We start from the raw sequence: 16096 nt of genomic DNA on the forward strand, positions 1-16096 counted from the left end.
CCTTTCACTGTGTACTGTGTGTATATAAATCCATAGAACCGGGTTAGCTGCTTAGGGAGGGAATATATTCAAAGTGTACCAAGGACCAAATCCTGGAGTTCTCCCAACTTTAGAGGATGGAAAGAGGCCTGGCAAAGGAGACTGAGAAGAGGCCGGTGAAGTAGGAAGAAAATATTTCAAGGAGAGTGATGATTCTGTCAGTATTGCTGAGAATTCAAGTAAAAAGAGGACTGAGAATTGACTGCTGGGTGTAGTAAAGTTGATGTTATTGACAACATTAGTTTTGGTGGAGTGCTGGTACTAGAAGTCTGTAATGGATGGAAAAGAGCTGAGGAGTAAAACTGGCTTTACACAGCTCTTTTGAAGATTTTTGCTGAAGAAGGTAGACGAGAGGAGGGGCAGTAGCTAGGAGAGGTTATGTAGTGAAGTTTTTTTTGTTTATTTTTGAGACGACAGAATCTCACTGTCACCCAGGCTGGAGTTCAGTGGTGTGATCTTGGCTCACTGCAACCTCCGCCTCTCAGGTCCAAGTGATTCTCGGGCACGGTAAGTCCCCTTTATAAAACCATCAGTTCTCGTGAGACTTACTATCATGAGAACAGCATGGGAAAGACCTGCCCCCATGATTCAGTTACTTCCCACTGGGTCCCTCCCACAACATGTGGGAGCTACAGTTCAGGGGAAATTTGGGTGAGGACACAGCCAAACCACATCAATGGGCAATCAAGACTGTTATGCATTTCTGATTATCAGCTTTGTGGTGGCCCCTGTTTGTCCAAGTTGTATTTCCCTAATCCTTACCACCTTCCTCCTATGATCCTAGTTTCTTAGAACTGATGCTTCTAGCTTGTCAAGCTTCAAATATCGGGATCTTTCAGGTGTGTCTTCCCAGTGCTCTTAAAATGAAATCCAAGAGCCGTATGACTTACATGGCCCTACATGATTTGACCCCAGCTTGCTTCTCCCGCCTGCCCCTTGGGCTCCAGCCACATGACCCTCTTCCGCTCCTCCATTCTTCCTGCTCCTGGTCCTCGCACAGGCTGCGCTCATCCTGGAATACTTTTTCCCACCCACTCTGATAACACTCCTTCATCCTTAATTTGTAGACACTTGATGTTTTTGCCCCTTAAGAACTTACAGGCCAGCTCCAGGCTCAACCAAGCAATATCACAACTTCAAGTCAGGTCAGTGAAAGCCCATTCTGCGGCTGGGGAAGTACTGGGAAAGAGCAGTACACTTCTGGAGATGCAGTGGTACAGCTGGAGCCATGAAGGGAAGGCCGGCCTGAGAGGAGGAGCCCTCGCAACAGAACTGAGGTGTTGGAGCCCAGTGATCAGTTGGGCCTGAAGTCAGCTAGCTCTGCTCTGGACTTTTCTGTTAAATGATGCATAAACTCCTTGTCCTTGAGCTAGCTGGAGTTTTCTGTTAATTCAGGCTTTGAGCACTGCCTAATATGCCTCAGCTCTCAGATTGTTGTTTTATCAGGGTTTACCTACCTTCCTTGTTTAAAAGCGGTCTTCCCTCTTAGTTCTTTCTCAGCACCTTATTCTCATCCTTCATAGTATCTGGTAGAATTTAATTCTATTTAATATTTGGGTATGCATTTATTTAACATTTATCTCCCCTACTGGACCACAAAAGTTCAATGAGGGCAAGGACCTTGTTTGCTTACTTTGTCCGTTACCCGGGCACCTAGCAGTTTGAAAGGTTTACTATGTGAATTAATGATTACATCAAAGAGTTGAGATCTTACAATGCCAGGCATGGTTCTAGTAATTCCTGCCACATGAGGAAAAACCCCCATCACCTGGAACTCGGCGAACTCCTCACAGTTCACACCGCCACTGGGCGCCGCCATATTGGGCCTTTTTTTTTTTTTTTTGTGAGAGAGTTTCGCTCTTGTTGCCCAGGCTGGAGTGCAACGGTGCAATCTCGGCTCACCACAACCTCCACCTCCTGGGTTCAAGTGATTCTCCTGTCTCAGCCTCCCAAGTAGCTGAGATTACAGGCATGCACCACCATGCCCAGCTAATTTTGTATTTTTAGTAGAGATGGGGTTTCTCCATGTTGATCAGGCTGGTCTCGAACTCCTGACCTCAGGTGATCCACTCACCTAAACCTCCCAAAGTGCTGGGATTACAGGTGTGAGCCACCGCACCCGGCTTTCTGTCTACCTTTTATCAATATTTGCACCCTTTCCTCCTTACTAGACTGTAAGATTTTGAGGAAGGATCTGCATCTGTGTTAAACTGATCTGTATTGCCAGGATCATAGCACCTGGTATATAAAATAGGAACTCATCTAAAATTTTCAAGATTTTTTTTTTAAGATGGAGTCTTGCTCTGTCACCAGACTGGAGTGCAGTGGCACCACCTTGGCTCACCGCAACCTCCACCTCCCAGGGTCAAGCAATTCTTATGCCTCAGCCTCCCAAGTAGCTGGGATTACAGGCACATACTACCATGCCCGACTAATTTTTGTGTTTTTAGTAGAGAAGGGGTTTTGCTGTGTTGGCCAGGATGGTCTCGATCTCCTGACCTCATGATCTGCCTGCCTTGGCCTCTCGAAGTGCTGGGATTACAGGCATGAGCCACTGTGCCCAGCCAAATTTTCAAGATTTTGAATATCCTTCAGTTTCACTTCATTCTTAAATTGCTCTAATTTCATCAAATTCCATTATTACTATTATTATTGAGACAGCGTCTGTGTCATCTCAGCTCACAGCAACCTCGGTTCAAGTGATTCTCCCACCTCAAGTCTCCCTAGTAGCTGGGATTACAGGCATGCGCCACCACGCCTGGCTAATTTTTGTTTTTAGTAAGAGACAGGATTTCACTGTGTTGATCTGGCTAGTCTCGAATTCCTGACCTCGGGTATGTGTCCACCTCGGCCTCCCAAAATGCTGAGATTATAGGTGTGAGCCACCGCACCCAGCCAAACCCTGTTACATTTTCTTATGAGTTGGTTGGTAACTGGGTTGACATACTAGCGTGGGTAGGGCAGGAAATTCTAAACAGCTGAAGGAACAAATTGGAGCGGCTAGAAATGCTTTTTCTCCTTTTAAAATAGCTTGCTTTTACTGAACATTCACTGCCTACCAGGCTCTCCCCTAATTTCACTGACTCCTCCCAAGTTTTATGAGGCAGGGATATCAATACAACATCTTCCTATTATAAAGTCTGCATAACATTCCAAGGCTAAGGACTTTTGCTTATTAGAACTACTTTTTAGTATTTTTTTTTTGAGATGGAGTCATGCTCTGTTGCCCAGGCTGGAGTGCAATGGTGAGATCTCACTGCACTCTTTGCCTCCTGGGTTCAAGCGATTCTCCTGCCTCAGCCTCCCAGTAGCTGGGACTACAGGTGTGCAACACCACACCCAGCTAATTTTTGTATTTTCAGTAGAGCTGAGGTTTCACCATATTGGCCAGGCTGGTCTCAGAACACCTGACCTGATCCACCCACCTCAGCCTCCCACAGTTATGGGATTACAGGCATGAGCCACCACGCCCAGCCTTAAAATTACTTTCATGTTTAGCTTATTTCCCCTAAGGATTTCTTAAGGGGAGAATCCATAATTTTGTCCTCACAGAAAAGTTGCCTAGTCATGATTAATCCTAACAGAATAAACATAACTTCCTTCAAGCTTGTGCCATTACAGACTCCAGGAAATTGGTAATTTGCAACAACAACCTGTATTTAAGTACTAGAAGACAAACCAAAACAGGCAGACATCTGGCTGCTCTTATCACATTCAGAGTGGAAACTATGACCTTGTCATTCTTTTAAGAGAGGCATTTTGGGTTTGTATAAAAACTGAATAAAGGAGGTCTACTTACTCTAGGCAAAAGTTGCTAATTGTAGAGGGTAACATCACTACAAGAAGTGTCAGTATAGTATGGATGGAAGCCAGACTATAATAAAGTGATGGTAAGAAACTGAGTATGAAAGAACATTATTTCTGGAACTGTTTCAACTAATCCTCTATTTTTGGCTACCTAGGTCCAATGCTCCACTTTTGAGCTGTTATTTAAAGTAGCCCCTCAATCTGGGTCTCATTTTCAACTATAAATGGAAACTATAGTCACTGTGTCTCAGTTGTGGTTACATGAGATAATGCTGGTCAAGTTGTTCCTCAGCATAGTACCAATGTTCCTGACTCATGAGGTCATGTCTGGATAAACACTTCAGGAGTTGAAAATATCCTAAGTAGGCTGGGCACGGAGGCTCACACTTGGAATCCCAGCACTTTGGGAGGTCGAAGTGGGCAGATCACCCGAGGTCAGGAGTTCGAGACCAGCCTGACAAATATGATGAAACCCTGTCTCTACTAAAAATACAAATTAGCCAGGCGTGGTGGCATGTACCTATAATCCCGGCTACTGGGAAGGCTGAGACAGGAGAATCACTTTAACCTGGGAGGTGGAGGTTGCAGTGAGCTGAGTTTGCACCACTGCACTCCAGCCTGGGGTACAATAGCGAAACTCAAAAAAAAAAAAAAAAAGTCCTAAGTCAAAACCACACTTTCTACTTATGTTCAGTTCACAGTGGGTTTATTGGGACATACCCCATAATATTCTGAGGACCGTTTGTGAATGGCTTATCACTTACATACCATCGCAAAGCTGAAAAATCTAAAGTTGAACTATCATAAGTTGGAGACCATCTGTATTTGGCACAAATAAACACTTAAATCATAGTTATAAGCTTGATTTAGAATGTTGCCTTCTCAGTTTCACAAAAAAGTTTGAGATGTGTGTTTAATTGAACAAGAAAGAGGTATATCGAGTTCAGCTTTATTATTTAGTATCAGTTAAATTTTAGAGAATTTTAAACCTAGCCTAATAGTTTTACGTTTCTTTCTACCCCCATTCATACCTGCCCGTTACATGCATAAAACCGATACCTAAAACATTACCTGAGTCAATGATCAGCTGGGCATAACTGTCCCAGCTTTTGTACACTGTGAAAAACTAAAAAGACATTATAGGCAATGTTATGTACTGTAACTCACATACTCCAAAGGGAAAACGTCAATTCCAAAAGACTTATGAGCAAACGAGGCAACCAGGGCAGACACTAAAGCACTGAGCAAGAGGCTGTCATGATGACTGTTTATTTCTATTTTATATTTGGGGAAACAGCTGTTATTACTCAAAGTCATAGTTACTTACCAAAGCCGGAGGTAAACAAGGACCAAGTACAAGTCTTTTGATTCTTAACATTATATTCAATAAACTCACTAGCTATTCTCTAACTGTACTTTTGATGGAATATTGAAATCTTCAAAGGAAAAATTCCACGTTGGAACTAAGCAAAGGGTGGAATTTGACAAACCAGCCCAACCACTTGGGCTTTATTTAGTTCCGACCCTCATCTGCACAGTAAATCACAGGGTTTTTTCTCCCCACGAATAGGAAGTTAATCATGGCTATTCTCCAAAAAGCTAGGTTTAAATTAACTATAAAGTTAATAAGGCTTTATAGTTAATAAGGCTCCAGTCTATCTAATCTGAATGAATAAACCACCTAAAGGTTTGGGGTAAATCTCAGCACAGAAGAGGCACCAGATAGGCTCCAGCTGGTCTCTGCCACTGCTGACTTAACAGCGACACCAACTCCACAGAATCATTGGATTTTAAATGGCTGTTTTTGTATGTACCAGATAAAACTAGTGCAATTTTATTAAATTTTCGGATATACATTTTCAATTTGCTACTGTAACAGACTAAAGGGAATAAGACAATACACTCTGTCATATTGTTCATAAACTTCACAACAAGACTATAATAGTGCCATGGAAGAGAAGAGTTCCAGTTTTAATTCCACTTTACGGCTAATAACTAGTATTTATGGTTTCTCATCTGTCAAGCACTATTCTAAGCTCTTTTAAAATATTCAGTTTTTACAGTCCTATAGGCCATTATCTCCATTTTACAAAATAAAGATTCAAGTAAATTATCCAAGGTTACAGAGCCACTGCTGCAATCAAGATTTAAATGTTTTTATGCACTGGTCTTAATCACTGCCTCTCAAATCAGATGCAGGCCAGTACCCAGCACATAAGAGCATGTGTGAATACCTCCTATTCACTCAACCTGACCTTGTCTTTGGTGCTTCTTCCTCGGTCTTAAAATTCCTCCTTCATTTGCAGATCTTCAAGGTAAACCTTTCCACTTTTACCATAAGTCCAAATCCTTGTTTCCTCTGAACTGGTTCCAGCCTTTAAAATGCCCTATTCCCCAAGTTAAAAATATAAGAAGCTCTCACTGTGGTTCCTGTTAGCCTTTTATGTCATGGTACCCTTTTATGTCATGGTACCCTAATCAAGGCAGGCCAATCACCTCCAACACAGCTGCTTCAACTTGCCTCAGCTTATACTATTCCTAACTGCCTCTGCTGCCACTTGAGCTCACTCTCGCACAACCTTTCCAACTGCATACAGCAGTCTACACCACAAACTCATGTTTGATTTTATACAATCCTGTGGCTTTCTTGTTCTGCCCCCTGTGGGCTTAACCATATCCTCTCCTCTACTACTTAGTATAAACCCTGCTCCCAGGCCTCCATTAACTTGCACACTCAAGCTGATTACATAATATATTTAACAGTACAGTTTTACACAGAATGCTAAGAGCACTTTTCTTCATATTTTACAGAAGGGCTTGAAACACATGGACTTTCTATTAGTAATCATACGACAGCACATCCAAATCTAATTCCTAAATAGATGATGCATGATAATTTGTTTGGAATTTAAAGGCTTAATGGTAATAATCAGGGGGGGAAAAGTTTATTTTACACAACTGACCGAAAAATAAATTCAAGAAATAGTAAATAGAATTTAATATGGTCTCATGCGTCCTGAAGGAGGGGGTGCCCGATTTGGAGGGGTAATTGCTATGTCCAAGTAATCTCCTATCTGGAACTTCTGTGACTGCAGAGTCATGGAATCATCAGTCCCCTTTCTGCCAGACATGGTGCTGCCAATCTCCTTAACTCTGCAAGAAGGAAAATCAACTGTTAATGGATCAAAATCAGTGAAACCCAATATGTACTACACAGTGAATATGGAACTGGATTTGTTCCATCATTTTATAACACAGTTCCAAAATTTAAGTACTTTATTAAGCCAAACCAGGTATTAATATAAACCCATATTCTCCCCACTAAGAAGATTCATTAAAGGGGTTATCTCTATCAGTTAAAACATACTAAAAACAAAGATTACAGGAATTAAAAATGAGACGCTACCTACCGATAGCCAGGTCTTTTAACATCTGTAAAAACGATCGCAAAATTGAAGTGAGTGCCCTTCTTTCTAGCTTCTGGGTAGACTTCTTTTACTAAGCTTGTCAGTTCTTTCAAGGTTGCATCCATCCTGGATTTTTTTTTAAAAAAGAAATTGACATTTGCTTCATCAGCAATAATATGAAAAGGATTTTGACAATTAGTTAATTACATATATCTGAGTTGTGACTTACATTAGAAACTGCTTCTTATACTAGAGTTTAATTTCAAAGCAGCTAAAAATACTATTTGCCTCCTAAAACTCCCTGTACCAGCCTTACTGTTGGAAATTTCAATTAATTAAAGTTATATTCTTAGTGCCAAACGGGATTTCGGAGAATCTAAATGCTCTCTTCTGTTGCTATGCAACACCTTACAGCCTAGTGATTTACCTAAGGGTAACTAGTCCAAATAAATCCATATAAGCAAAATAGATGTATTCCACTACTTCTAAGACATGCACTCTTCCACATTTTAGCCATCTCTAGAATCAGACTGTATCTTAGAATTAATGTGCGAGGAAAGCATTTTCACACAGCTTTTTGCTGTTTTGTTGTTGTTGTTTTGAGATCGAGTCATGCTCTGTCGCTCAGGCTGGAGATCTCGGCTCACTGCAACCTTCACCTTCCAGGTTCAAGTGATTCTCCTGCCTCAGCCTCTCAAGTAGCTGGGATTACAGGTGCCTGCCAACACATCCAGCTGATTTTTGTATTTTTAGTAGATACTGGGTTTCATCATGTTGGCCAGGCTGATCTCAAAGTGATCTACCCACCTTGGCCTTCCAAAGATCACAGCGATCTCACCCAGCCAGATGTGTTTCTTCTTTCTTAGACAGGATCTTAAGATAAGTTTTACAATAAATAAAGTCCTACAGTCAATGGAATATACAAAATTTTCTTAGGATGAAGCACAGGCTCTTGTCACAGTAAAGTTTCTTACCCTACAAACTGATTTGAACGCAACTTTTAAATACAGTCCCCTGAGCTAATATGGCACAATCTGAAAAAACATTTTAAAATGTAAGTACCTTAGAAATAATAACCTAGTATACATTTTTTTTTGCCAGGTGCGGTGGCTCACATCTATAATCCCAGCACTTTGGGAGGCTGAGGTGGGCGGATCACCTGAGGTCGGGAGTTCGAGACCAGCCTGATTAACATGAAGAAATCCCGTCTCTACTAAAAATACAAAAAATGAGCTGGGTGCAAAGGCACATGCCTGTTATCTCAGCTACTTGGGAGGCTGAGGCAGGAGAATCATTTGAACCCAGGAGGTAGAGGTTGCGGTGAGCCGAGATCACGCCATTGCACTCCAGCCTGGGCAACAAGAGCTAAACTCCATCTCAAAAAAGAAAAGAAATAACCTAACATATATTTTTATATTGTTTTCTTCCATGAGAAACCCGGAAAATGCAGTGGGTTGGAACCTGAAACAACACTGTGGAGTGCTATTAAATGGCACAAGGATACTAGGCCCTAGTGAAGGAGGAGAACTTTAATAATGCACAGCATCAAGAGCGAACACACAACAGCGCATTTAGTTTTAGCTTTGTGCTATTTACAAAACGCCACCATACCACACTCAAAGTAAACCAAGGGCTTCAACTACACTCCAAGTAAAAATACCCAGGATGACTACTTCATCTTCAATTTCTACTGCTACAAATCTTTCTCAATATTCCCTAAAAGAACTTGACAGACTTCTGAAAACATGCCCCTTCCCCTCATACTCCTACCAAAAATGTCACCCACTTAGCTGCCCAGGTCACAATACCAAGCATTCTTCAATTCTTCCCATCTCCATCCTGTTACACAGTCTTATTGTTTCTACCTCCTAAATACAGATCAAACAGGTTTTCTTCCTTCATCTCCACCATCACTGCTTTATTTCAACCTCTCATTATTTAACTCTCAGTATGTTACCTTCAGCCCATCTCAGTTTTTAAGTTTCTGTTTTTGTAAAAATGGTGTCAAGCAGGTGACACCTGTTACTATACTACCTCTAGGGGAGTCCCATTGTGTGGAAGACAACAAAGAACATAATGTCTATCACCAGGAGAAGCAGTCCCAGGATGTCAAGCTTTGCAGCTGTTAGTCACGAAGAATGACATAACCTACTCTGGCACTGGCAGGACAATGCTTTGCTAACACAGAGAAGAGACAGAGTTAAAATCACCTTCAGTAGTGTCACAGTCCCCCATGGCTAGCAGGTCACAGCCAACACAGGGAGATGGTCTACATGCACCCCGCATGCTGCAGGCAAAGGACTCCCATTCCCTCCTCACTGGGAACAGATTCAGCAATAGGGTTCCCAGGTGCCATATAACATACATGCTTATGCAAAACAAAGGAGTACACATCGAGCCCAGGGCAGGAAAGGATACTCCCAGAGATCCGCCCAACACAAGCTGTGAGGGCTCGTTATCTCTTTGCAGGCAATATTTCATACTAAAGGCCGCTCTATATACCATGAGTGCTGCACATGACTGCCTTCCCTAAGGTGATACATGTACATAGGAGGGAAAAGCCATATGCAATAATGCAATAAATTAGTTCCCAAATCTCACCAATCAGAAATAACCAGTGATGTTAACATTATTGTGGGCAACTTTTTGTTTATGCAATACACTACTACAAAAAAAAATTTCCTTAAGATATCAAGCATATTATACATGCTGAGACTCATACAAAATATAATTCATGCTATAAGTACGGTACATATTTTAATAAAAATTATTTTTTATTCTGGGAAGAGAAAATTCACAGTAAAAGAATCATAAAACTTCACAGATAAAGACACCCATTGTTACCGTTCCTCCATTTTGTGTCTTATTTTACCTTTGTCAGAGTTAATATTTTGTTCTGCAACAGTAATCCCCCTGGTTATTCTAACTTTGTCCCCAGTGAACTCTAATGCTGGCAAAAACCTGGGGTCAGGCCGGGCAGGGTGGCTCATGCCTGTAATCCCAGCACTTTGGAAGGCCATGGAAGGGGGATCACCTAAGGTCAGGAGTTCAAGACCAGCCTGGCCAACATGGTAAAACCTGTCTCTACTAAGAATAAAAAAATTAGCTGGGTGTGGTAGCACACACCTGTAGCCTATAATCCCAGCTACTCCAGGAGGCTGAGGCAAGAGAATCCCTTGACCTGGGAGACGGAGGCTGCAATGAGTCGAGATCGTGCCACTGCACTCCAGTCTGGGTGACAGACTGAGACTATGTCTCAAAAACAAAATTAAAAAAAAAAACCCTGAGGTCACACTGGTTTATCTGTCTAGGTGACTTTTTTTTTAACCTGATATTCTGCTGTTAATTATTCTGTATCAATTACAGGTTGAGTATCCCTTACCCAAAATGCATGGGACTGTTTTGGATGTTTTCAGATTTTAGAATTTTTGCATATACATAAGATATTTTAGGGTTGCGACCCAAGTTTAAATGAGAAACTCATTTACGTTTCAAACACACCTTATACACATAGCTGGAACATAATTTTATATATTATTTTAAGGTAATTTTGTGCATGAAAGGAAGTTTGTGTCAAGAACTTATGTGTGCAATTTTCTACCAGTGTCATGTCAGCTCTCAAAAAATTTCAGATTCTGCAGCATTTCAGATTTTGGACTTGTGATGCTCAATCTATATTCTGATACACAGCATACATTTACAATGACTATATACCAGAAAGAATTTATTCCTTTCTAAAAACATCTTCAATATTGTCTTGGTCATAATGAATTTGGACGATTTCACACCTTTTATCAGTTCTGACAGTGTGAAACCTACACAAGCTTCCCACCTTCTAAGAGACTGTCTTTCCAGACCAACAATTGGAGTGCCGAGCGTTGCTTTCTCACCACTAGTCAGAAGCTTGAGGACACAGGTAGGGTTCAGGACTTGTGTCAGCTTGATGAAGCTATAGTCCCTAGATATTCAACCAAACACTAATCTAGGTATTGCTATGAGATATTTTGTAGATGTGATTAAAGTCTACAACCAGTTGACCTTAAATTCAGGGGTTTGTCCTGTATCTTCTGGGTAGGCCTTAAGAGCAGCCTTTCCTTTCTGAGAACCGGCCCTACAGATTTGACAATTAAGTGCCTAGACAGCCCCCACAATCGTGTAAGCCAATTCTTTGCAATAAATCTCTCTCCTTTTTTTTTTTTTTTTTTTTTTTTTTGAGACGGAGTCTTGCTCTCTCACCCAGGCTGGAATACAGTGGCATGATTTCGGCTCACTGCAACCTCTGGTTCCTCAGTTCAAGCAATTCTCCTGCCTCAGCCTCCTGAGTCCTTTGAATTATAGGTGCCAGCCACCAGGCCCAGCTAATTTTTGTATTTTTAGTAGAGATGGGGTTTTACCACGTTGGACAGGCTGGTCTCAAACTCCTGACCTTGTGATCTGCCCACCTCGGCTCCCAAAGTGCTGGGATTACAGGTGTGAGCCACCATGCCCGGCCGCAATGTATCTCTTAACACATCTCTCCGGATTCTGTTTTTCTGGCTGAGCCCTGACTGTTAGTGACCTGATTAATGACTACCCACACACAGGAGATATGCACTATTGGCTTGTTCTCTAAACTTCGTAGAGCACCTCAAACTTTGGTGAACACAGCCTGCTTCTACTGGGCTCCTCTGGACTTCCACTTCCTTTTCTGTAACTTGTCTTGGGGCTGCCTACTTTAGCCCCACAGTCTACTTCTTCCAATTGAGAATTTCCAATATATGTTAACTAATTTTCCCTGATTACTATTTCTAGGAATGAGGGCAGGCCTTTGTGTTACCCCCACACCAATCATCCAGTCTTTCAGAATCTTTTATTTGGTCACCATTTTGAGATATAACTTAAGCTTATTCCTTCTTTGGTTGGTTACAATTTCAGGGTAGTTTAGGACAGGATTTTTTGGTAATTTTTTTTCTTGATTCAGAGTAGAAGGTCTGTAGAACAATCTTACCCTGCCATCTTAACCCCAAAAATCACACTAATTTATTCATCCGCTTTCCCTGATAAAAGGACTTACTACAGGGAGAAGCAGTACATTCTTGCCTTTATACCCTGAGGATCTAAGTACAGCACCCGGCAAACAGGAACTCTTATTTGTTGGAAGAAACATACACTTTAATTTCTGAAAAGAGATTTTTCATCAAACCACTATTCAACAGTTCTTCCATATAAGTTAAATTAACCTTTCTGGAGCATTTACTCTTGAGTGATGCTTAAGTACAAGTATCATACTACTACGTAAATTTAACAAGCACCTCCAAATAAGATGAGTAGGGCCCCAATCTTCAAGGAATTGAGCTCTAGTGTACAGGACTTACACAGTTTAAAATTATACATCTTTTGGGGAATGTAAAATAGTGCAGCTGCTGTGAAAAAGTTTGGTGGGTGCTCAAAAATTAAACAAAATTAACATATAACTTCCAGTTGCCTGACCATTTGGAGATTAGCAAAAAACAAAAAAAAAATATATATATATACACACACACACACACACACACACACACACACACATCTCCATCCCAGTAATCTACTCCTAGGTATATATCCAAAAGAACTGAAAGCAGGGAGACAAACACATTTGTATGCCAATGTTCACAGCAGCATTAATCACAATGGTAAAAAAGGTGAAACAACCCAAGTGTCCATCAATAGATAAGTACATATGTGATGCACACATACAATGAAGTATTACTCAGCCTTAACAAGGAAGGAAATCCTGATGGATGCTACAACATAAATAAACCCTGAAAACACCATGAAATAAGTGAAATAAGCCAGGTATAAAATGACAAGTACTGCAATGAGTCCACTGAAATGAAATATGCAGCATCGCTTCAGGTCAAGAGTTCAAGACCAGCCTGGCCAACATGGTGAAACCCCTTCTCTACTAAAAATACAAAAATTAACCAGGTGTGGTGGTGGGCGCCTGTAATCCTAGCTACTCAGGAGGCTGAGGCACGAGAATCTCTTGAACTCAGGAGGTTGCAGTGAGTAGAGATCTCGCCACTGCACTCCAGCCTGGGCAAGAGTGAGATTCAAAAAATAAAAATAAAAATAAAATGGTTAACATGGCAAATTTTGTAATATATGCATACATACATACTTTTTGAGATGCAGTCTTGCTCTGTTGCCCAGGCTAGAGTGCAGTGGCACAATCTTGGCTCACTGCAACCTTCACTTTCTGGGTTCAAGCAATCCTTCTGCCTCAGTCTCCCAAGTATTACAAGCCTGTACCACCGCACCTGACTAATTTTTGCATTTTTAGTAGAGACAGGGTTTCACCATGCTGGTCTCGAACTCCTCAACCCCCGTGATTTGCCCACCTCAGCCTCCCAAATTGCCGAGGTTACAGGCGTGAGCCACTGTGCCTGGCTTGTTATGTATGTTTCTATCACAAAAAAAAAAAAAAAAAAAAATATTTCAGGCCGGGCGTGGTAGCTCAAGCATGTAACCCCAGAACTTTGGGAGACCAAGCTGGGTGGATCACCTGAGGTCAGGAATTCGAGACCACCTTGGCCAATATGGTGAAACCCCATCTCTACTAAAAATACAAAAGTTAGCCAGGCATGGTGGTGGGTGCCTGTAATCCCAGCTACTCGGGAGGCTGAGGCAGAAGAATCACTTGAACCCAGGAAATGGAGGTTGCAGAGAGCTGAGATCAGGCCACTGCACTCCAGCCTGGGCAACAGAGCGAGACACTGTCTCAAAAAAAAAAAAATATATATATATACACATATGTTTGTATATATATATTTTTTTGAGAACATATTTGGAGTGCAGTGGCACAATCTCGGCTCACTGCAACCTCCACTTCCCAGGTTCAAGCAATCCTCCTGACATATATATATATATGTATATATAAATTGGGCCCTTTGGGATCAGTTATATATATTTATATAAATAAATGTGAATATGTTTATAGATATATTTTTTAGAACGCACCTTTTACTTATACTAAAAAGCCATTATACTGTCAATCTAAGGAGTTACATGCAAGGCTAAAAACAAGCTTGCAGTAGTTTGTAGGGAGCTACAGCCAAGAGAGAAACATTCAGAGACCAGCCTTCACTAACACATACCAAAAGCTTTTCCATTAAGCCTTAGAGAAGAAATAACTCGAGTTTTGGTAGTTTTTCCACTTTTGGTGCTTTGGTACCTAAGGCTTAATATCAGGTGGAAATGCTCCTCGAGTATAGCAAATACCACTCCACATCACTCACTCTTACCATGTTGTCCTAGCGCAATTTATTTGACTATGAGTCCCTTTAGGGCGGATACTACAACTTAATTATCTGCCTATCACTTTTGTACCTAGCAGCCGTAACAATGATAGCAATCTTGGGTCTGTCAATTCTTAACCGCCCAAAAGTTGCAACATAAATCACAAAAGCGTTACAATACGGGCAAATCTTTCACCTAACAACAGAAACCTCTAACTTCCTGAAAACTGAGCCCAAAAGCACCAAATGGAAGAATGAAATTGAAATCAAGGAGAGTAACTACACTGGCAAAGGCAATTAAATGATATTCAGGGTTCCTGGCACGGGTCCGTGAGCCCGCCCCCGCCCTCCTCACCAAGTGTAGATCTGCAACTCGCTGGACGGTACGTTTCCCCGGGAGAACTCGTCCATTCGGTGGTGGCGGCCGTTATTGGTGGTGAAGACCCGCAGCAACAGCGGGCATGTCTGAGGGGCACAAAAAAGGGAAGGGCAGAAGTTAAAGGCCCCAGCTGCGAGCCCGAACCTCACTTCCCTTCCCGAGGCGTCGCGGCCTCCGAGCCGCCCCGAGACCAAAAACACCGCCTCTTCCCGCACACAAGCCGCACCTCTGCACCCTGCAGGGCCCAGCCCCAACCTCTTCCCGGACCCCAGAGCGGAAGGGAGCTTCACCTTCTCGCGGTCGATTGGCTTCTCTGGCTCCTTCTTAATTTCCTCCTGGGTAACGCGCGATTCCACCGCCATCTTCCTCCTATGGCCCGCGAGACGCTCGCCCTGACCTCCGACCCCTGCAGCGAGCATGAACACGCAGTTTCTCGCGAGGCGAAGCTCCACACTTTATATTCGGCCGGGGGCTGGGCGGGGCGTCTCCTGGCGCAGGCGCACTTCGGTGCGCGGCGCGTGAGCCCGGGCGCGCCTGCGTGTTGCGACGTAGGGAAAAGGCGGTTGGTGGCCACTGCGGAGAGACTCTAAGGGAGGCGCCTATAGTCCGTCGCCGGGCGGTTTGTTGGCGAGGTGTTTTTTTCGCTTAAGTATTCACAGACGAGGGCCGGGCGCGGTGGCTCACGCCTGTAATCCCAGCACTTTGGGAGGCCGAGGCGGGTGGATCACGAGGTCAAGAGATCGAGACCATCCTGGTCAACATGGTGAAACCCTGTCTCTACTAAAAATACAAAAAATTAGCTGGGCATGGTGGTGCGTGCCTGTAATCCCAGCTACTCAGGAGGCTGAGGCAGGAGAATTGCCTGAACCCAGGAGGCGGAGGTTGCGGTGAGCCGAGATCGCGCCATTGCACTCCAGCCTGGGTAACAAGAGCGAAACTCCGACTCAAAAAAAAAAAGTATTCACAGACGAAATTGGCTTAATGTGGCGTTTTCACACATATTGACGAAAACCTTATTGGACACAAAACGTTCCTTTATTAACAAAATATAGATCTCTTCTTTCTGATAAAAGAACAGGCCAGCGATCCCGGCTCCCGAGGAGAGTCGGAAGAGGCGCCGCAGGCATACGTGGTGATGGAGGGATCCTTCCAGTTACACACAGTTCGGGCGGCGCAGAGACCTGAATGCGAATAGCAAACCCGGAACT

General features: G+C 42.7%; 1 protein-coding gene across 1 annotated transcript; it reads right to left on the reverse strand.

Annotated features, from left to right (window-relative positions):
* Positions 1 to 5099: 5099 nt before the first annotated feature.
* On the reverse strand, positions 5100 to 15352 carry SAP18 (Sin3A associated protein 18). Its single transcript, XM_012442177.3, has 4 exons — positions 15179 to 15352; positions 14865 to 14974; positions 7257 to 7379; positions 5100 to 6999 (listed from the first exon to the last, which is right to left on the reverse strand). The coding sequence occupies exons 1-4, from the start codon at positions 15305 to 15307 to the stop codon at positions 6843 to 6845; spliced, it is 519 nt and encodes a 172-aa protein (XP_012297600.1). The 5' UTR covers positions 15308 to 15352; the 3' UTR covers positions 5100 to 6842.
* Positions 15353 to 16096: the final 744 nt, after the last annotated feature.

This window comes from Aotus nancymaae, unplaced genomic scaffold, assembly GCF_030222135.1.
Source record: "Aotus nancymaae isolate 86718 unplaced genomic scaffold, 86718_ANA_hifiasm-v0.15.2.pri h1tg000009l, whole genome shotgun sequence".
In the NCBI taxonomy this organism is placed as follows: Eukaryota; Metazoa; Chordata; class Mammalia; order Primates; family Aotidae; genus Aotus; species Aotus nancymaae.